This window comes from Sceloporus undulatus, chromosome 6 (assembly GCF_019175285.1).
Source record: "Sceloporus undulatus isolate JIND9_A2432 ecotype Alabama chromosome 6, SceUnd_v1.1, whole genome shotgun sequence".
Classification (NCBI taxonomy): Eukaryota; Metazoa; Chordata; class Lepidosauria; order Squamata; family Phrynosomatidae; genus Sceloporus; species Sceloporus undulatus.
The window spans coordinates 8,294,110-8,315,822 of record NC_056527.1 but is presented as its reverse complement, the minus strand read 5'-3'; the positions used below and the strand labels follow the sequence as shown (position 1 = coordinate 8,315,822).

At 43.4% G+C, this 21,713-nt stretch overlaps 1 protein-coding gene across 1 annotated transcript in view; it reads left to right on the top strand.

Annotated features, from left to right (window-relative positions):
* Nucleotides 1-387: 387 nt before the first annotated feature.
* WDR48 (WD repeat domain 48) overlaps nucleotides 388-21,713 on the top strand; it is a 35,969-nt gene continuing 14,643 nt past the window's right edge. Inside the window, exons 1-10 of the mRNA XM_042475074.1 lie at nucleotides 388-550; nucleotides 12,503-12,643; nucleotides 13,195-13,273; nucleotides 15,468-15,550; nucleotides 15,995-16,124; nucleotides 17,153-17,241; nucleotides 18,719-18,820; nucleotides 19,078-19,302; nucleotides 19,920-19,994; nucleotides 20,525-20,627. Of these exons, the coding sequence (XP_042331008.1) occupies nucleotides 503-550; nucleotides 12,503-12,643; nucleotides 13,195-13,273; nucleotides 15,468-15,550; nucleotides 15,995-16,124; nucleotides 17,153-17,241; nucleotides 18,719-18,820; nucleotides 19,078-19,302; nucleotides 19,920-19,994; nucleotides 20,525-20,627 (1,075 nt within the window). The 5' untranslated portion in view covers nucleotides 388-502. The remainder of the gene's footprint in view (nucleotides 551-12,502; nucleotides 12,644-13,194; nucleotides 13,274-15,467; nucleotides 15,551-15,994; nucleotides 16,125-17,152; nucleotides 17,242-18,718; nucleotides 18,821-19,077; nucleotides 19,303-19,919; nucleotides 19,995-20,524; nucleotides 20,628-21,713) is intronic.

The window sequence follows — 21,713 nt, the reverse complement described above, 5'->3', positions numbered from 1 at the left end:
TAAGCCCATGAAAGGAGGAGCAACAAAAGAGCTCAAAATAAGAAAGGTCCTCAAACAGGCTATTTTGGACTTCAATTCCCAGAAGTCCCAGTCGGTATGCTAATTGTTCAGGAATTCTGGGAGTTGAAGTCTCTCAAAAGAAAAAAACTGTAGAGGACCAAAAGCAACGGTCAGCGCGCGCGGACCAAGTCTCGCGAGTAAAACGGCAGCAAGTCTCGCGGGAGGTTGCGACCGGCTCCACACGCACCACAGAGCTCCTGTTGTGAGTGAGGGGCAAGTGACGGGCAGCGCGTGCGCCAAGTCTCGCGAGAAAAAAAACTTCTCGTCACAACGGCTGCCGTGGCAACCGCGCAGGCCACGCCCCTCTCTCTTCCCTCTTCCGCCTGTAACGTTTGGGAAGCGAGGAGGGCTGGGCGGTGGATAGCGGCGCCTGAGGGCGGGACTTCCGGGCCGGTTCAAATCCCTCCCTCCCGGACATGACGATAGAGTGTCAACATGCAAGATGGCGGCTCATCACCGACAGAACACGGCGGGGCGGCGGAAAGTGCAGGTGCGGGAAGCGGAGGCGAGGGAGGCGGAAGGCGGCCGGAAGGACGGGGCGAGGAGGGGCCCCCGAGGGCCAGAGGCCGGGCCCTGAGGGCTCCGTAAAGGCCGGGGAGAGGTTCTGAGAGGCGGGAGGGGGCCAGGAAGGAGGCGGGTTGGCGGGAAGAGCGAGGGGCTGAGGCCGGGAGGCCTTCCTTGAAGGAGAGCGTCGGGAGGGACGGCGAACCTCCCGTTATTCCCACTCTGTTTAGATACTAGAAGGGATGCCATTCTGAGGAGGAAGGAGCGAGCTTGTCTTCTGCTGCTCCAGAGAATAAGACCTGGAGCAATGGATTCAAAGTACAGGAAAAGAGATACACCTCAACATTAGGAGGACCTTCCTGAGAGTAAGGGCTGTTTGACAGTGGAACTCACTCCTTCCTCGGAGTGCAGTGGAGTCTCCCTCCTTGGAGGTCTTTAAGCGGAGGCTGGATGGCCATCTGTCAGGGATGCTTTGACGGAGAGTTCCTGCATGGCAGAATGGGGTTGGACTGGATGGCCCTTGGGGTCTCTTCCAACTCTATGAATCTGTGATGTTGGTAAGTATATTCCTGACTCCAGTCGTAGACTCTTACTGTTGGAAGAGACCCCAAGAGCATCCAGTCCAACTCGATCTCTTCAGTTACCTGTTTCTTTGTCTCTTTGGCCATCTATGGTTTCCTCAGTGCTCTTCTCCAGCAAAACATCTCAGATGAGCTGATTTTCCTCTTATCTGGTTTCTTCACTGTCTGCTCTCGCATCCAAACAAAGTGGAGGAGAATACAGTGGTTTGGACGATTCTAACTCTAGTGTTCAGTTGTATATCTTTGCTCTTTAGGATCGTAGAAGCCTAGAGTTGGAAGAGACCCAAAGGGCCCTCCAGTTCAGCCCCCTTCTGCCAGGCAGGAAGACACAATCAAAACACTGCTGACAGAGGGTCCTCCAGTTCTCCAGGGATTCAGATGCTCATCTCCCAGAATCCTAGTTCAGCTCTCAAATACTGCACCACACTGTCTGTTCAGGGGTCCAATGTGTGTTATAGCGTCCTACATTTCGAAGAGACCACAAGGACCATCCAGTCCAACCCCATTCAGTTATACAGAAGCTTGCAATCAAAGCACCCCCGACAGATGGCCATTCAGGCCTCTTTGAAGCCTCCAAAGAAGGAGGCTCCACCACTCTCCATTGAGGAAGTGTCTTCCACTGTCAATCAGCTCTTATTGTTGAGGTGGAATCTCTCTTCCTGTACTTTGCATCCATTGTGTCCTATTCTCTGGAGCAGCAGAAAGCAAGCTTGCTCCATCCTCAGTGTGACACACCTTCAAATACTTAAACAGGGCTATCATGTCTCCGCTTAACTTTCTCTTCTCTGGGGGCTGGAGCAGAAAGGCAGGAAGGTTTGGCCCAAGTCCGCTCTGGCCAGAAGTGGATCGGGATGGTGCTGACTCTTCCAAAGTGGGCTGCGGCCGCAGGACCCAACCTGCTCCACCAGGAGCTGAATTATCCCAGCTCCTCTTTGATGTCAGCATGGCATTTCAATGTTTTGGAGACATGTGTCGTTTGAACACCATGCCTCCAAAGTGGCTGGAAGCTGCTTCATTTGGCCCATCTGTTCCAGGCCTAGGTTAAACATGCCTGGGTCCCTAAGCCACTCCTAATAGAGCATGACTTCCAGATCCTATCCGTTTGGATCCTTTTCGGTCTTCATGCTTGGTGGGTTGGAAAGTGACATTTTGCATTTTTAACGCTTCAGGTTGTGTTAGGAAGAAGGAAATGTGTACATTTCTAAGTGCTGCTGCTTCTCACTCCGCCCCCCAACTCTTCACATGATATATGAAACTGGAAGCCAGACTCAAGAGAACTAAATTCAGTTTTACTATGGGCACTATATGACCTTTGGCCATTTTCTGTCTCTAAGCCTAACTGGACTCACAAGGTTGATGTGAGCATGAAAGGAGGACAAGATTCTTGTACAGTCACTCCCTGCTAACCTGCATATCTGAGGTCTGTGGCCTCGATTATGTGTGGAGGGGCGACTTCCATTAATTCTTATGGTGTTTTTTTCTGTTTTGTGGGGAGGAGGGTCTGGAACGGATCCCCCATTCAAATGGCTGGCCAGTTGTATACTGTCTTGAGCTCCTTGGTGGTATATAAATGGGATAAATAGAAATGCTACCCAGGCAGTATTTTTGTGAAGAGAACACTGAAAATGGATTACCTGCTGTCTTGGGCTTACATTTAATGTTAGCTCCATTTAGAACAGAGTGACTAAGGCCTGGTACATACCTTTGAAAAAGACCCGCGGCCTGTCTCCCTCCGCTGGAGGGACGCCACAGCAGCCAAATGGCGCAGCATCCCTCTGGAGTAAAAAGTATCCCCCCAAAATGGGTTTTTTACGGCGCACATCACAAGTGCGCCATTGGCACGCTGGTGACGTAAGCAACGTGTATATGCTGCGCGTCCCTTATGTCAAGATGGTGGCACCCATGTGGACAGGACGTCGCCATGATGATGCTGCCATGCTGTGCTAGAGTTAGGGTCCCTAACCCTATTATCGCCAGCGGCACGTCACTTCAGGACCATCTGTCCCAGGCCACTATCAATGGAACCTCAGTTCTGATGGAAGTCCCATTCACTGTAGGATATCTTATAGCACCTTTGAGACTAACTGTGTGAGAGATGTTTGTGGCATAGCTTCCATAGACTGGGTTTACTTCATCAGATGCATGAAAAGAAGTATCATGGCTGTGAATGGGCAGGGTGAGTGAATAATAGAAATGCAAAAGGTGGGTATGCTGATGACTAGTTCAGTTTTAAAGATGGTCTCGTAGGGGAATGTGAGAGAAAAGATATTGCCTCATCTAAGATGAGTGGATAACCATATGAATAGTGGAAAGGGTTCTTGGCATGTTGTGTGATACTGTCTGGGAACCAGAAAGGAGATGTGATAAAACAGAGCCTTCAGGAGGCTGGGATATTAGCTGGTCTTATAATCCATTCTCTGTTCAACCCACTGTCAATGGACAGGAATCTGGATATATCCCAATTCTTCTGTTTCGCTTTCCAATCTCCCTTTGAGGTTTTTTGCTCTTCTGCTCTCCAAGATGCAAAGTCCAGAAATATTGGAGTGTTCAACAACTGATATTTGTATATTCCCATTTGAATTGTCCAGTTTATGTCCCTTTTTCCTCTGGCACAGAGAGTGGCCTGTTTGCCCAATGTAGAGTGCTGAAGGTTTATGTTAAGTAGTCATGCTGGATTTAGGTCTGAAGTGGAGTAATCTAGGATTTATTTCTTCATCCACTTCATTTTGTGTAGTATGTATTTCTGACTTATTTGTAAGGCAAGAGATGGTTCTCAAAAGTGGCTCTCAATCAGAATTTACATAGATGTGTGAGGCAACTCGGGATATTTCTTCCAGTCCTTAGTACTTGGTGATATAGTCCCACATTCCAAGCTTCTTATGGGATTAGGCTGCCTTTTATCCTTATTTTAAGCTGTTTCAGCATCTTTTTATTAACAGTGATGAACTTGCATGGAGATATATGTTCCTTCCTCGCTTTTAAATGTTGTAACTTTATGAGACAGAGAGGTGATTTAATCCTTTGCTTCTTGTTCAGTCAAAAACCACACATACGCTCAACTGCTTTTCTGCTTGTGAGGGGTAAGAACTTTTTTTTTTTACCACAAACCATATTGGAACTTGTGTTCTAATATGATTAAGATGTTTGCATGCCAATTTCATTACAAACATTTAGATAAAAATTGAATATAAATTGAATAAACTAATCTGAATTCAGATTTCCTGAACCATGACTCCCATATACTAGATTCTTTGATTATTTTTTTAACTCATGAATGTAACAATAAACTCAGAAGATGAATGTTAACACAAATTGAGTAAAAACAGAGAAGAGGAAAGGAGCTTGTTTGTTGGTATTTTAGATTTGCAGCAGTACAAGATGCATTTCTAAAACAATTTAAAACATCCCAATTGAGGCTGAAGATATACTTGAATCTGTTTTCATTAGTTTTCATGGGGGCAAAACAGACTGGCATAACACAGTGACATGGGGGCGTGGTGTTAAGATGCCACACACCTGATGCTGCCCCAAAGCCAGCGTCACGCTGCCCGCACACTCAGGTGGCAGGCAGTTGTGCAGCGTTTATATGCTGCAGAAGCACTGAAAAGGCACCGCCATGGCGGAAAGGGCAGCTTTTTTCTGCCCCAAAAAGGAGCAGCAGTTTGCCTTCTTCTTTTGGGGCTGGCAAAACACCAGATCAGGGCTGCGGCATGTGGTTATTGCGTCCCCAATCAGGCGATCAAAGTGGCAGCATCAAGCCACCCCTTTAGGGTTGTCTATACCAGTCATTAGTTTCTGAGTTCAATATGCTTATGTGTCCTAAATGGTCCTTGGCCTACATGTCTTAAAGATAATTGTTTCCCACACCTTCCCAAGAGTGCATTCTGAGCTATCTCAGAGATTCTGTTTTGGATTCTTACTCCAGGTGAGATGTAGCAAGTGAGCACAAAAAGAGCCCCCTCCCCTTTTGTTTTTGTTTTTTTAGAGTAGCAAAGCCTTTGACTGCATAGATCACAAAAAGCTATGAAATGGTCTAAAAAATGGGAGTACCACTACATTTGATTGTCCTGATGCATAACCTATACTCAGTTCAAGAGGCTGCTGTCAGAAATGAGTATAGAGAAACAGAATAGTTCCTAAAGAGGTCAGGCAATGCTGCATACTGTCATCCTGGTTATTCACCCTGTATGCAGAAAACATTATACGCAGAGTAGGCTTAGACTCAGAGGCAGGAGGAGTGAAGGTAGGAAGAAGAAACATTAGCAACCTAAGATATGCAGATGAGACAATACTGCTAGCAGAAAGAAAGACCTGGAGCAGTTACTGGAGAAGGTCAAAGAGGAAAGTGCCATGGTTGGATTAATGTTGGATATCAAAGAAACAAAAATAATGACCATGGAAGATCTACAAGGATTCATCCTGGAGCAAACATTGATCAGAACGGAGACTGCATCCAAGAAATCAGAATACTAGAACTAGGAGGGGCAGTTATGAAAGTATATCCTAAAGTATAAAGATATACAACTGAGGATTAAAGTTAGAACCAGCCAAGTCACTGTATTCCCCATCGCTATGTACGGATGTGAGAACTGGGCAGTGAAGAAAATGGATAAGAAGAAAACTGATTTGAGTTGTGGTGTTGGAGAAGAGTGGTGAGGATACTGTGGACAACCAAGTCAAACAAATGGGTTCTAGAACAAATCACATCCAAACTAGTTGTACTTTGGCTACATCATGAGAAGGCACGAATCATTAGAAAATACAATAATGCTAGGAAATACTAGAGAACAGTAGAAAAAGAGGAAAATCACACGCCAGAAGGTTGGACTCAGAGAGGCCATAGGCCTGAGTCTGCAGGACCTGAGCAGAGAGGTAGAAGATAAGAATGTCTTGGAGATGTCTCATCTACAGGATCGCCATGAGTTGAGGTCACTTTGAGGGCAGTTAACACCAACACTATGGCATATCCTTCATAGGGGAACCCACTTTTTTTTTTTTTAGTTTTAATTTTACTAACTCATTATCACGTGACTTCTTGATGTAGTTGCTGATGGAGGGGCTATACAGATGGGCGACTAAACGTCGCCCCTGTTTGCCCCGGATCGGTGCTGCAGCATCCACACGCTCTAGGCAGCTTCCTGGAAAGGGCATCATTGGTGCGATCACGTGCCATGATGATGCCTCTTCCGACCAGCGCCCATTGGGCACTGCATGCCAAGGGCGCCATCATGGTGCACGCCATTTGGGCACAGTGTGTGTCATGACGCTGGCCGAGCGGCGGAACTAGAGCTGGGGGCATGTGGACCCTCAACCCTAGTTCAGCCCTACTCCTCAGTCAGGCCGGCACAAAGTGCCAGTCTGTACTGCCCCGGAGTCTGCCAAATCCTGTCTGCAGCCCTTGGAGAGGTGGTATTCTTTGTTCGGGGGGCGTGAGTGTGTGACTGCAGATAGGTTTATTTATTGCTGACTGTTCTACATATTTTGTCAATGTGTAATTATACATTTATCTTTTTAGTTCTCTATGACCTGTTACAGACTGCCAAAATAAAGCTGCTTCGGGTCTCTTTGGAGGTATGCTGTTTAAATGATGCATGCATCTGAAGAATCCGGAAGCTGCACCAAAGCTGCACTCCAGTGCTTAGGAATGGAGTGTGGTTTTGGCATGACCTCCGGACTCTTAGGGCCCATGCATTATTTAAATAGCATACCTCCACAGAGACCCGAAGCAGCTTTATTTTGGCAGTCTGTAACAGGCATATCTTTTTTTGTTAGCTCCCTTTTGTACACCAAGAATACAGTTGGATGCAAACGTACAAAACGTAACATTAGACAGGCATTCACATTTCCTTTAGTCACAGCAGGGAGGACTCCCACCTGCTTCTGAAGGACTCCTTGCATTCCAGTTTAGAGAAGGAAAGCAATAGCGAGAGTTTCTTCCCTTCTCTAAAGCCCATTTACAAATGACAAGAGAATTGTTTGTCTTCAAAGTCACCCTAAAAGCACCAGATCCTGTCTTATCGTGGAAGGTAACCATGATCAACCCTGGTTAGTTCTTGGCTCTCCAACAAATACCAGGTACTGTAAGCTACATTTCAGAGGAAGCAACTGGCAAAACCACCCCTTGAGTATTCCTTGCCTAAGAAAAACCTATGAAAATCATTGGGTGCCCATAAGTCAACAGGCAATTTCAAGGCACATACACACAGTCGCCTATACCAATGCTTCTGAATGCATATGATATGGAGGACTAGCAGTATTTCTTTCCTAGTGTGCCAGGAATCAGCATCATATTTGCTACTGCTGACTATGGCTGTTTCTTTCCAGGAAGCTTGCCATAGACAGGCAGCCAACAGCTCTCAGCCTGGCACTTGTCCACAGACCATCACTGAGCTATACTTCTCAGAAAACTTGAGGAAATGACAGCTTTTTTGTTCACATGCCCACTTTTCCCCATCTCCAGACCTCACTGCATAGCAGAGACGATTCTGCTTTCCCCTTTGCCCTTCCAAGCAACACAGAGGCCTTGGAAGAAAGTCTGGGTCTTCTATATGAGGTATAACCAGCCTATATTATAGGATAGATTGTTGCTGGTCCTAGTCTTCTCAATAGAGAGCAAGTGTGGTGTAGTGGTTTGAGTGTTGGACTATTACTCAGGAGACTAGAGCTTGAATCACAGCTTGGCCATGTAAACCCATTGGATGAATTTGGGCAAGTCACATGCTCTCAGCTTCAGAGGATAGCAATGGCAACCCCCTCTGAAGAAACTTGCCAAGAAAACCTCATGGTAGGTTCACCTTAGGGTTGCCATAATTAGGAAACAACTTGAAGGCACAGAACAACAACTTTTCTCAATACCAGAATGTAAGAGAAATCTCCTGTATTCTCCCCAGAAGACTACAACTTTGGAAGACTTCGAGAGGGATATTGATATTGAGACAAATAATGTATTTGTAGACCACTGGCAAAGGGATGTAAAACGTCCATTTGGTATTTGAGGACTTGGGTTCATCTCTAGCCCCTGCTTGCTGTACAGGTAAAATTGGATCACTGATCAAATCTTTACATAATGCAGGGATGCATATGAAACATCCTACTCATAAGCATGTGACTGCTTGGAATTTCATGCCAATGGTTAGCAAATTGCACATTGCTGATGCTTATTCTCATTAGCAGCTGTTAGGTGCATTGCTTAGAGATTTGTGCTGGAATAAATGGACTAATGGCCTCTCTCCATATTACGTACTACACTATTGTGGGAGCAATTGTATCTATAAAGCTTATTAGCCAAATGCATCAGCACATCTAGGGCTTTAGAAATTGTGTGACATTTTAAGCTGCAGATCATCTATTGTTTCCATCCATGGTATATACTAATGGTCAGCTGAGTTGTTTGAGTGTTTTATGTGTAATACAGCATCAAAGAGAAAAAATGTGGCACTAACACACTTTGGTGAGAACAAAACATTTCCGCAGAAAAAACCCTGAGGAGAAATGCTTTCTCCAAAAAGCCCATTGAGGGTTGAGCATGGTTAGTGGACAGAATGTGGACTGACATGAAAGGAGGGAGATGGAATATCTGCACTCCTAAACAATAGTATTCCAAGGCTTTCATGGCAGGCATCCATAGTTTTTTGTGGGTTTTTGGGATGCCAGCCACAAATGCTGGCGAAACGTCAGGAAGAAACTCTTCTAGAACATGGCCACATAGTCTGAAAACCCCACAAAAAACAATAGTATTCCATACTGCAACAGTTTGTGGCAGATCACACTTGTAGAGTGAGGAATCATCTGGCTGCATATCTTCCAAGTCAAAAGTATTTCTCTCCAGAAAACCCCATAAGTTGTGTTCTGGATTTATTGTTGTTGTGTGCCTTCCAGTCATTTCCAACTTAGGGTGACCATAAGTCAACCTTAGCACAGGGTTTTCTTGACAAGATTTGTTCAGAGGCACTTTGGTGTTGTCTTCCTCTGAGGTTGAGAAAGTGTGACTTGCCAAAGATCACTCAGTGGGTTTCCTTGGCTGAGTGGGGATTTGAACCCTAGTCTTCAGAGTTGTAATCCAACACTTAAACCACAACACAATGCTTGTCAGCACCTGTCTGAAACCATAAGCTGCTCTGAATTTTTTTGGCTTTGGAATAGGTATATACATACTGCCTTCTTTTTCGTGTAGAAGAGACACACAAATATTTGGTCCATAGCTTAGACCTCATAACTTACATTTTGAATAAGAAAGTATTAGAATTTTGCACATTTGGAATGGAGGTGGGAGCAAAAAAGAATAAAAGGCCATGTGGCAGAAGCTACACGGCCTTTTATTCTTTTTTGCTCCCACCTCCATTCCCAAACTAATTCTGTCCTTGAATTGGCAATACTCCTTTCTACCTGTAAGTGGTAAAGCGCTTTTTCTAATTGCAGTGATTTTGGCATGAATGCAAAGGTTGGACTAGAATTAACATCATTTTATACTAGTTAATTAAATACTAGTGGCATAGTGACAGAAAATGATGGCTGCAGGCATTAGCAAACTGGCCTAAAGGAAAAGAGCAAGAAGAATTTGTGAGTATAAGAAAATAATGAATTAATTATTAATTAATAATGAAATTTGGAACCAATTACAAATTAGCTTTACTTACATCTGTACAGCATGGATGAATTGATTATCAAAGCAGATAATACTCTTTGAGAAATTTGATTTAGCCATACAATTATTATTGTCAGGTTTGAAATTAATGTTTAGCTTCATTGTATCTCTCCCAAACTGTTTATACTTTAGATTATCTTGAGAGAATCATCTATTGGAAGTTATAAGTAGAGTTCAGAGGGCCAGTGTGCCCAGTCTTACTCCAAACCATAATTGCCTGTTGCTGAAATACTCTTTCAAATTGCTTTAAGTTGTATTTGAATCATACAGTATGTCACTTAAAGAGCCATTGCAGAGCTGCTAAGTGGAGTGTACTTTCAAAGGAATTATACATTTAAATAGTTGCATGTTTAGAAGTGGGCATGGATTTTATACTGAGTTGCTGAAATTGGTCTTGTTTGGAAAAGGTAGTATTTATTAATGATTAAAAGGAAGCTAAATGGTTACAGCAGTGTACATTCCAGACCATTAACAGTACAATAACATACAAAATCCAGAAAACAGCAGTACTTTTATTGGGCCAACCAAAATGCACAAAATATATTATGCAAACTTTCAAAGCACCACTGGCTTCTTCATCAGGCAACGGTGTTAAAAATCATACAGGAGAAATGGGGGGGGGGGGTTTTATGATGTTAGACTCACAGGCCTACGTTTTGTCAAGGTGTTGTTATTGTTATCAGTTAAGAAGGTACAAAGGAATATCCATGTAGGCAGAGGCCATTCCTTCCTTTTAGCCATTTGGCCTGTACAGTATATGCTTGAAGAAGAGAATTTGCTTCAGATATCCCACTTAGTCCTGGAAGACACACATGGATTTGTTATTCTGGTATGGAAAATTAAGATACATGAATTCCAAATGCTCGCTAGTAATGTTGAGTGAAAATTGAATGGATTACATATGTACCATCTGTTTTCAAAATGCTGTTTGCATCTTTGCATGGTCTGACTTCTGACTATATAAACTGCTTTTACTGCACAAATGAAATGAAGTTTGTGATTTTTCGGTGGTGGAGGAGCTCCTTAATGCCTAAAGACATTTTATTGTGTGCCTCCAAGTCATTTTTTATTTATGGTAACCCCATAGGGCTTTCTTGGCAATATTATCTTTGCATAAAGAGGATTTATGTGAATCCTGTGAAATGTCCTCTTCCTGTCATCCTTGCCTTTGTGGGAATTGATTGGTACTGAAATATGTAAATACTGTATTACAGTACTTAGAGCGTGGAAACTAGCAGCTGGACTGTCTGTAGTGTTGCTTCTGTGAGTAGGACGCAGTTGCCAGCTTCTCTGGGATAGAAACTAAGAAAATTAAAAGACAGGGGCTCAAGTTCAGTGAGCCCATTTGAAGAGTGGGGTGTACCTCACTTGGGTTCAAAACACATTGCAGAAATAATCCAGGTTGAGACCACTTTTAACTGCCCTGGCTCTGGTGCCACAATAAACTACAATTCCCAGGGTTCCTTAGCACTAAGCTAGGGCAGTTAAAGCAGTCTCAAACTGGATTATTTCTACAGTGTCTTTTGGACCTTAGATAACCTGAAGGAAGAGTAGTATGAGAACAAGTACTTAGGAAATGGCTAGGGGGGGGGGAGGAGGTTCTGAAGAAAATGCAAATGTGTTTCATAGTCATATGTCTCATGCAGATGGAAAGAAGAGTGTGAGGAAAGTTCAGGTAAGAAATGACTTCCTTAAAACATTTGATGGATGAGACATGGAAGTTAATAGTGAAATAGAGGAGAAGCTGTGCCTTAGTATCAGAAGGAAAATGGATGCGCTGGGTTTAGAGGGCTGTAGGCAGTGAGCTTCCTGAGTACCCTGAAGGCACCAAATCCCATCTGATCTTGGAAGCTAAGCAGGGCAGCCCTGGTTAGTACTTGAATGGGAGATTGCCAGTGAATACCAGGTGCTATATTTCAGAGGAGAGAACTAGCAAAACCACCTCTGATTATTCCTTGCCTAAGAAAAACCTGTGAAATTCATGGGGTTGCAGTAAATTGGCTGGCAATTTGAAGGTGCATGCATATAGTGAGCATCACCAAACAGCATACTTTAGTAACAGCTGAGGGAAAGTAAAATGGTGATGCCCATTGTTTTGCTGAAATAGGAGGAGAACCTCCCCCTTAATGTGAAATGACTGGTTTTTGCTGCCACTGTGGTGAATGCAGTACCAGTGGCCATAGAAACATGCAGTAAGATTGCATATTGGCAACATGTTACTTAGCCATGGAGAAGCATTTCCATCACACTCCCCTTTTAAAGAGCAAATTTGTGTGGTCATGACATCTGTTGGTTCTTGTTTAATGCAAAGTGTTCAGTTCAGCAGATGCATTCTTGCTCTATCATTTTCATAATTTCGGGGGAGGAAATGTTTTTGTTTTTACTGTATGTTTGATGTACATATTTCATTTATTGTATTTGACTAAAAGCCATTAGACACCCGATAAAAGAATGCATACAATAAATGAAATATGTATGACTAGCATAAAGTATAGGAAATTTATAATACTGTATTTAACAATCTCATTTTGGTGATGTATACCCAAATGGAAGGGAGTAACCTGTTACTTGGTTATCTGTGTATGATACATAGGATATTGATGCTTTTTATGCTGTTAAAACAAATGGAAAGTGTCAAGAACAAATGGGTAGGGTGAAATGCTTCTCTGTAGCTTCTTAATGCTTTAATTGGATGTCTGTCAACACATTTTAGGTCTCCTATGTAATTAGAGATGAGGTGGAGAAGTACAATCGGAATGGAGTAAATGCACTGCAGCTGGACCCAGCATTAAATAGACTTTTTACAGCAGGACGAGACTCCATCATCAGGATATGGAGCGTCAACCAACACAAGGTAAACTGAGTCTGGATGTTAGTTTAAAGCATTCCTCTTAGAATGTTGGGTGTAGTCAAAATAGCCAGTAAATTTTTATACAGGCCTCAGCATCAGTATTATATTTCCAAGCACTTTATAAACTTTCTGTGGTATCTGAATACTTTTATCACCTGGCTTCTTCTGGGATTGTGGGTTCTCTTTTAAAGATGACCATTAGGAACTAGGAGAAGCTATAGTGGTTTGTGGGGTTGGCCAATAGGAAATATACCAGTTCCCAGAAGAAGTCCTTCAGATAAGCAGAGTCATCTGCTTTCCTAGAGTTGGTATATAGCTTTTTAAAATACTGACAGTAATATAATGGAAAGTCATGTTTGGCTTCATTCCTGAATCTACTAAGTAATGTTCCTTCTCAACCTGCTGTTGAAAGTAATTGCTCTGAAATATAGAGGTCACAAATAGCCTCAGGAGATCAGCTGAGTTCATGATTGGGCTCAAGAGATTTCCTGTGAAGTAGGAGGAGGAACTTAGAATAAATCTTTTTTCTTTTCTGTTCTTCTTTTAAATTGCAGCAAGACCCCTATATAGCCTCTATGGAACATCATACAGACTGGGTGAATGATATTGTACTCTGTTGTAATGGCAAAACCTGTAAGTAACTTTTTGAACAGTATGTGACTTGTTGCTTAAATCATTTGCTTATCCTAATGTTCAATATTTATATTCTCACAACAGTTCACATACAGCCTCAATAGTCTAAGCCATGTAAATAGGTTAGCTGTGTTTATCTGAAGATTAATAGACCTACTAGATTTCTCTTCTTCCCTTTCTTTCTAAGGTTTTGGAACGGGTTGTTTATTCACGCTGTCTTGAGTTTCTTGAAGCCAACTCCATCCTCGATCCCTTTCAGTCTGGTTTCCGCCCAAGACATTCTACTGAGACAGCTCTCACTAAGATTTCGAATGACCTTTTACAGGCCAAGGCTAATGGCCTTTACTTTGTACTCATCCTTCTTGATTTGTCTGCTGCCTTTGACACTGTTGATCACTGTCTTCTAGTTGATATACTTTCTGACCTTGGGTTCTCAGACTCTGTTCTCGACTGGCGTTTAGATCTTACTTGTCTGGCAGATCTTTGCAGTAGTTGCGGGGGGGGGGGAGGGCAACTTCTTCTCCTGTTCCCTTATCTGTTGGAGTTCCCCAGGGCTCTGTTCTGGGTCCCCTTCTGTTTTCTCTCTACACACTGTCCTTAGGAAAACTCATCAGCTCTTTTGGCTTTTCCTACCATCTGTATGCCAATGACACCCAGCTGTATCTTTCCACCCCTGACCTTTCTCCAAGGCTTGAACAGCAAGTTTCGTCTTGCCTCACAGCTGTCTCGCAGTGGATGCGCCATCGGCGTTTGAAGCTCAACATGTCCAAGACAGAGTTTCTTGTCTTTCCTCCTAAGCCCGCCCTTCACCACTCCTTTTCTGTCTCTGTGGACAACATTTGTATTCAACCAGTCCAGCAAGCCCGCAGTCTTGGTTTTATCTTTGACTCTTCTCTGTCGTGTATCCCTCAGATCCAGACCACAGCCAAGGCTTGTAGATTCTTTTTATACAATATTGCCAAAATCCGACCATATCTCTCCGCCTCTACTGCCAAGATCCTGGTCCATGCCCTAGTGATCTCACAACTTGATTACTGTAACACCCTCCTGGCTGGGCTTCCTCTTTCTCACCTCCGTCCTTTAATCTCTGTTCAGCATTCAGCCTCACGCATTATCACTTCCACCCACCGCTCTGACCACATCTCTCCTGTGTTGGCATCCCTTCACTGGCTCCCCCTCCCTTTCCACATTCAGCATAAGCTCCTGCTGTTGACATTTAAAGCCCTCCATGGACTGGCTCCTCCTTACTTATCACACCTCCTTTCTCCTCACCTTCCCACCAGGGCCCTCCGTTCTGGTAGTCAAGGTCTGCTGTCTCAGCCCAGGATTTCCTCTGCCCCATCTCGGATTCGCCCCTTTTCACTTGCTGCCCCTCACTCCTGGAACCTTCTTCCCCCACAGGCAAGAGCCATCACTTCTTTAACCAGCTTCAAAACAGAGTTGAAAACCATCCTGTTCAGAGAAGCCTTCCCAGGCATTGCATAATTGTCGCTTACTATTTGATGTTCTTTTGGTGCCTGTTTATCAAACCATTTCCTGTATTGCTATGTACTGTATATGCATTATCCTACTTGAGAGTATGTATTTTCCCTGGAAAATGATTAACCATCCATTAAGAACCCAAGCCCTCCCTCCAGTCCATCTGCCTTGGTCCAGGCCTCAGAGGTTGAGAGGAACTGCTGGACCTCTTACCCTTTCCCTCCACCACTCCCTTCTCCTTCTGTGTCATGTCTTTTTAGATTGTAAGCCCAAGGGCAGGGAACCGTCTAACTAAAAAGATTGCATGTACAGCGCTGTGTAAATTTACAGCGCTTCATAAATAAAGGTTAATAATAATAATAATACTGCTTCACAAAAGTATGGAAAGTCCTTTACAAGGGATATTAAAAATACAATTAAATGAAATGTGTGAGATAAAGCCTATAAACCTACCATGCTGGGTAACAACATCAGCGATATTAGGCAGAAAATTAACTTTAATTGGTAGCTATGTTGATGGGAGAGTACTTTACAAAGCTGTGAGGTGAAACAATTAGTGTTCTGGTGCTGTTGTTTCACCAGGTCTTCTATAGTTTTGTGTGCATTTTAGAGTAGTTAGATTTAGACATGGAAGTTGCTTGGCAGTAAAAAAGATAATACACAAATCCACTCTGTTATTGCTGAGATATACACTCTGGTGACTTTTTCATTACAGTGATCTCTGCTTCATCTGATACTACTGTTAAAGTATGGAATGCACATAAAGGATTTTGCATGTCAACATTAAGGACCCATAAGGTAATGTCTAAAATACAATGAATAACAGTTCTTGTTGTTGAATTGAAGTGTCTTAAATTTGCATGTATCATGCTTCTTCCATTTTTCTTCCATTCTTCCATCACTTCTTTAACCAGCTTCAAAACGGAGTTGAAGACCATCCTTTTCAGGGCAGCGTTCCCAGGCATTGCATAATTGTCACTTGCTATTTGATGTTCTTTTGTTGCCTGTTTTATGGAATCATTTCCTATATTGCTATGTATTTTATATGTATTATCCTACTAGAGAGGCCCCTTCCCCACCACCACTCCCTTTGTGTCATGCCTTTTTAGATTGTAAGCCTGAGGGCAGGGAACCGTCCAATTAAAAACATTGTATGTACAGCGCTGTGTAAATTTACAGCGCTTTATAAATAAAGGTTAATAATAATAATTTTGTTACATTTCTTTATATATTTTATTGTAGGATTATGTGAAAGCCTTAGCATATGCAAAAGATAAAGAATTAGTAGCATCTGCTGGGTTGGACAGACAGATATTCCTCTGGGATGTAAATACACTAACAGCACTGACTGCCTCAAATAACACTGTCACAAGTAAGTATCCAAGTGCAGTAAAGAATAGTGGGATCAGTGCAAGACATTTTTGTCTTATATGGAGAGAATTTTACTAGCCTACAATTAGTTTTCACTGATTACACTTTTTCTCATCAGTTGAATATTATACTAGAAAGTTGACAGATAATACTATAGCTATTTTAGAGAAATTTATCATTCATTAAAAAGGATTGGTGTTTCATAATATCATAAATATTCTCAGACAATTAGAAATGGCTTTAATAAGCATTTGAAGGACATACTTGCAGTTTTTAAACTAGCAAAATAAAAACAAGTATAAAATGTAATTTAGTCTTTTGAGGACTACTGAAAGATCTGCCATTAAGATGTGAAACTGCTATCAGTTCAGCAATGTCAGGTGTAATATCCAGGCCTATTGTGGTAACTGGCAGGTGCCTTTTCATATAGGAGAAGGATGCATACTATATGCCCTGCCTCATTGCTATGGAATCTAAGTGTATCCCCAGTGTAAGGCAGTTCTTTCTAATGCCTATAAAATAATTTGTTCTTTATCCACGTGCTGACATGGTGAAATGGCATTTGACCCACACTTAAGCAGGGGTGGAAATCATGTAGCCCTCCAGAAATTGTTAGACTATAAGGCCCAGCAACCCAAGTCAGCATAGCCAATGCCGAGGAGTGTGGGACATTACAGTCCAGTGTCTGGAGAGCTACATGATTTCTATCCCTGTGTGCACTTTGTTTTGATCAAGATGGTGAAATTGCGTTCTAGAGAGCATTGTTCTGGTCTAGCAATTGCCCAGTGAAATATTCCAAAGTATTGCAAGTAACAACCCATTGGAGTATTCCTAGATACTACAAAAATTATGGAATGAAGAGGGCTTTTATTTTACAGCAATATGTAAACTTTTAAAAGACTTAGACCATGTGTTTTTTTGTGGGTTGCAGCTTATATATGGCTGTTAAATTGTATACTTCAAGTGTGTGCTGTTTCTGAGTTCATTGAAGTGCTATATCCAAAATTATGTTGTATTTGTTTTCATTAGCTTCTTCCCTTAGTGGGAACAAAGATTCCATCTACAGTCTTGCCATGAATCAGATGGGAACAGTGATTGTATCAGGGTCCACTGAAAAGGTAAACAAGATTTCTCGCCTCGCATCCTCCCATCTGCTGACATAGTTGGTAGAAGTTTGTAGAATTTCTGAAGAAATCAGAAGCTTTTATTATAAAGCAAGGATGGGGAAATAGTGGTCACATGTTGCCCATCTACCCATTGGTCTCTACCAACAGGCCTCTTCCTGTCTTTCACACAAGTCAGCTGTTTCCCCCTAATCAACTGAACACTACAGGGATTTTAACCCCCTGCCCCTTTGTAGCCTCTCCGTCTGCACACTAGTTAGTTGTTCTATGCGAAGCAGCTTAACAGCTAGAAAGAGAAAACTTGACTGAATAGCAGTACCATTGGCTTTCTTACACTGCTGCTCAGCTGCTTCCTTCTATATGGCTAAACAGCACATGTGAAGGAATGATTGGGGAGGGGACATTTGTGTCTTCTCCATACTGACATCCTTAGCAATAGGTATCTGTTGAATTTATGAGAGGAGCAAATAGTTATGCCCAGGAGTGAGGCATGAATGGAATGGGGATGTGCAAAAAGGTGGGGAGTGGAGAAGAAATGGGATAACCCTCTCTCTGCTGCTGGTAAGCAGCCATGGCACCCCTTGTGGATTGTGAAGAGGATTCCCTACCCTTCCTGCTAAGCTTGAGTGTCCCATTCTTTGGACATGAATAGTTCTTTAAACAATCCCTATCACACATATGAAGCGTTTCCCAGTCTGCAAATCTGGTCTGCCAATGATATGAAGCGTTTCCCAGTCTGCAAATTTGGTTTGACTTAACTTGGTAGACATTTTGTCTGATCAACAAGCAGGTTGGTGATTTAGAGACTTTGTAATGAAGACATATCCTGCTGAATTGCTGGGAATGGTTACCACATCTACCAAGGCCATTCTGCCTGCATTAGTCCCCCTTCCTCCAGTGTGAGGAGCTATAGGAAAGGGTGAAGCTTAGTGGCAGAGGGCATGCTTTCCATGCTTATGGTTCCAGGTTTCTTCAGAGGGGCCCCAAAAAGTCTTCTGCCCAAAAACCTGGAGAGGGTTGTAGCCAGTCAGTGTCAATAGTACTAAATTAGGACTAGTATTCCACACATTTCTATGTATTTGGCAAGAGGGAATTACACATAGTGGGATGGTTTGGTCCACCAGTATACATACTTGCCTTTCCCTATTCACCTCAGCTTTGCCACCCAAGTGTTTCACAATCTGTATGTATGGTGACTGGGTGAATCAAGACAACGGGAGGATGAAAGGTACATAGAAAAAGACTTTATGACAATTTAGCATAATAATTCAACAATGGATTACAAAAATTAAAAATTGATCATTTTCTACCATTTGGATAGGTAGTGCCAATTCAAGAGGCCTGAATAGAACTGACATAGTTGAAGCATTTTAAATAATTAACATCTTAAGGATAAGAAGAATGTTAGAAATTAGGGCACCCTCATTTTAGAAGTTCTATTGATGTCAAGGGAATTTTTTTTCCTCAACAGGTTTTGAGGGTATGGGATCCAAGAACTTGTGCGAAGCTTATGAAATTGAAGGGACACACAGACAATGTTAAAGCTTTGCTGTTGAACAGAGATGGCACACAGGTATGCATTGTACTGTACAATAAATATTTCTCCCATGGAGTAATATTTTCTCCTCTTTTCAATACTTAAGCCACATCATAGGCTGTACAGAGCACACATTGAAGAACTCTTTTGAAAGCTCCTGTTTCTAATGAAATTAAATTGCTAAACAGAATCCGATAGTAGAGCATAATTTTGGAAAAAGTAGGCTTGCACAGTGGTTTCAAAGAGTTGCAACTGGATATAAAATGACTTTCAGTTTGTCATTCTTGTTGCAGTGTCTTTCTGGCAGCTCTGATGGAACTATCAGACTCTGGTCACTTGGTCAGCAAAGGTGTATAGCTACATACAGAGTCCATGATGAAGGCGTATGGGCACTGCAGGTCAACGAAGCCTTCACTCACGTTTATTCAGGTGGAAGAGACAGAAAGATATATTGTACAGATTTACGGAACCCTGATATCCGGGTGCTGATTTGTGAAGAAAAGGCACCCGTACTTAAGGTAGTATCCTTTGTTTATGCTGTTTGATGAAACTTTGTATCAGAAGATCTTTTATCATCTTTTGCTTCTGCCCATCAAGGATGGCTATTGTAAAAAAAGCATAATATAATCTAAGGAATGTTTGTGAGAAAAGTGTAGCTGGTGATTAACTTCATAATTTGCTGGATTACATCAGTAAGAAGATGAAGTATAAATACTTGCAGTAATTTTCTTTCTGATGTGATATTTTTGTCAGTTTAACAAACTTGAAATGCTTGAAATGTCATTTTTATGGCCAAAATTTATTATTTTCATGAGAAATAATACTTATGTTTGCATATTGTCTAGAATGAACTTCTTTGGTGTAAATATTTTTTGTACATTTTGATATATACACTCATTTTTGTGATGTATAACAAATGTTACAACAAGTGCTATGAACTGTGATAAACATATGTACAAATCTTGTTTAAATTTCTCCAGTGTTAAAACATTCTGCGCATGAAAACTTGGTGCAGTTATCTCCACTGGTAGCATTGATTTCTGACCTAAAACATAATTTTGTGCCAGATTTTATTTCTACTGTTCCAAGCGTGGATCAGCAGATTGTCCTAATATTTGATTTCTTGGTCACTCAGATGGAGCTAGATAGATCAGCTGATCCTCCTCCGGCACTGTGGGTTGCAACAACTAAGTCATCTGTAAATAAATGGGTAAGTAAAATTTGCACATTTATGTGCGTTTTTATTGTAGAACTGTGCATGTATTTATTTTATCTTATTTTAAGAACAGTCACAGAGTTGAAGAAGTGGTTATCCATGCTACCAAAATAAACAGCATATATACCATCTCTACTGCTTCATGCACCATGTCCAGTAGGAGGTGGCATGACCTGAGTTTTGTTCCAGCTTCCTGAGTCTATTTTACACTGTAATTCATCATCTCTTCTTCTGGTGCTGTGTTCTCTAAATAGATATTGTCACTTATGTTGGCTGAGTTGTAAAGACTGTAAGGGAAAGTTCTGTCTCTACAGAGGTGGAGTAAATGGCATTCAGAGTAATTCCTGATCTACTATTCATTTTGAACTAATGGTATTTTTTCATAAATCCACTATGGGGTCTGTGTTTGACAGGAAATCTATGTTATTTTGTAGAAGGGGAGCAGACAAATGAGAAAGATCTTTGTGTCTTACAATAGGCTCAAATTATCCACCCTTCTCCTCCTCCCCCAATTACATTTCTAGACTTTGAAGGGAGTTCACAACTTCAGAGCATCAGGTGACTATGACAATGACTGTACCAATCCTATAACACCCTTATGCACACAGCCTGACCAAGTCATCAAAGGTAAGATCAGTGTATTGGAGAAATTACTTGAGAATATTTCTCTAGGGTTGACAGGGATGGCAGGTAATACAGAAACAGATAATGTGGACCACGTTTAATCTTTGCATCATCTTTGGTTAAATTGTTCATCTGTTCCTTAAAAAGGGGGACTTGACAGAATTCAAGCTTTGTGCTAGAAACCAAAGATCTATCACAGGGGTAGGCAACCTTTTTGAGCGGGGGCCGGGTTGCTGTCCCTCAGGCGACTGGGGGGCCGAAGCCGGGGGTGGAGCTTCCACCTTCCGGGGCGGTGCCGCGCGCCGGGGGTGGAGCTTTCACCCTCCAGGGGCGGGGCCGCATGCCGGGGGCGGAGCTTCCACCCTCCAGGGGGCCCGGCCTCCTCATCTTTGCTAGCCCCTGTCGGGGCCCCGGGCCCCATCAGAGACCGGCAAAAAAGCTGGTGGGGGCCGCCAGCGCTGGAGGGCCCCAGCGACGGCACTGGGCCTCCCAGAGGCCCCCTGCCGCCCTCGGAGCCCTCCTGGAGGGTCCCAGCGACGGCACCGGGCCTCCCAGAGGCCCCCTGCCGCCCTCGGAGCGGAGGGTCCCAGCGATGGCAAGGGCCCCCCAGAGGCCCACTGCTGCCACTTGAGAACCCTCCTTGAGGGCCCACAGCGGACGGCAAAGGGCCCCCCAGAAGGGCCCCCTGCTGGCCCTCGGAGACCTCCTGGAGGGCCCCAGTGAGGGAAAGGAGGGCAAAGGGCCCCCAGAGGCCCCCTGCACCGGGGGGGGCGCGGGGCCCTCTGAGAGAGCCTTCCTGGAAGGGGGAGGGGCCCGGCGTAGTGCGACGGCAAAGGAGGCCCCCGCAGAGGGGGGTAAGGCCGCCTCTCCGCCTGAGGCGGAGGGGGGGGGGCACTACGGGAGGGCCCCAGCGACGGGCGAAATGCGGGGCACTCCGAGAGGCCCACAGCCACCCGTCACGGGGGCGGCGGGTGCTTTTTGCCGCTCTGGGGCGCCGTCCATTTTGGTTGGGGGGGGCGGCAAAATGGTGGGCGTCCCATAGGATCCCCAGATGGGAGGCTGCTATGGGCGCCGGAGCCATGTTTGGCC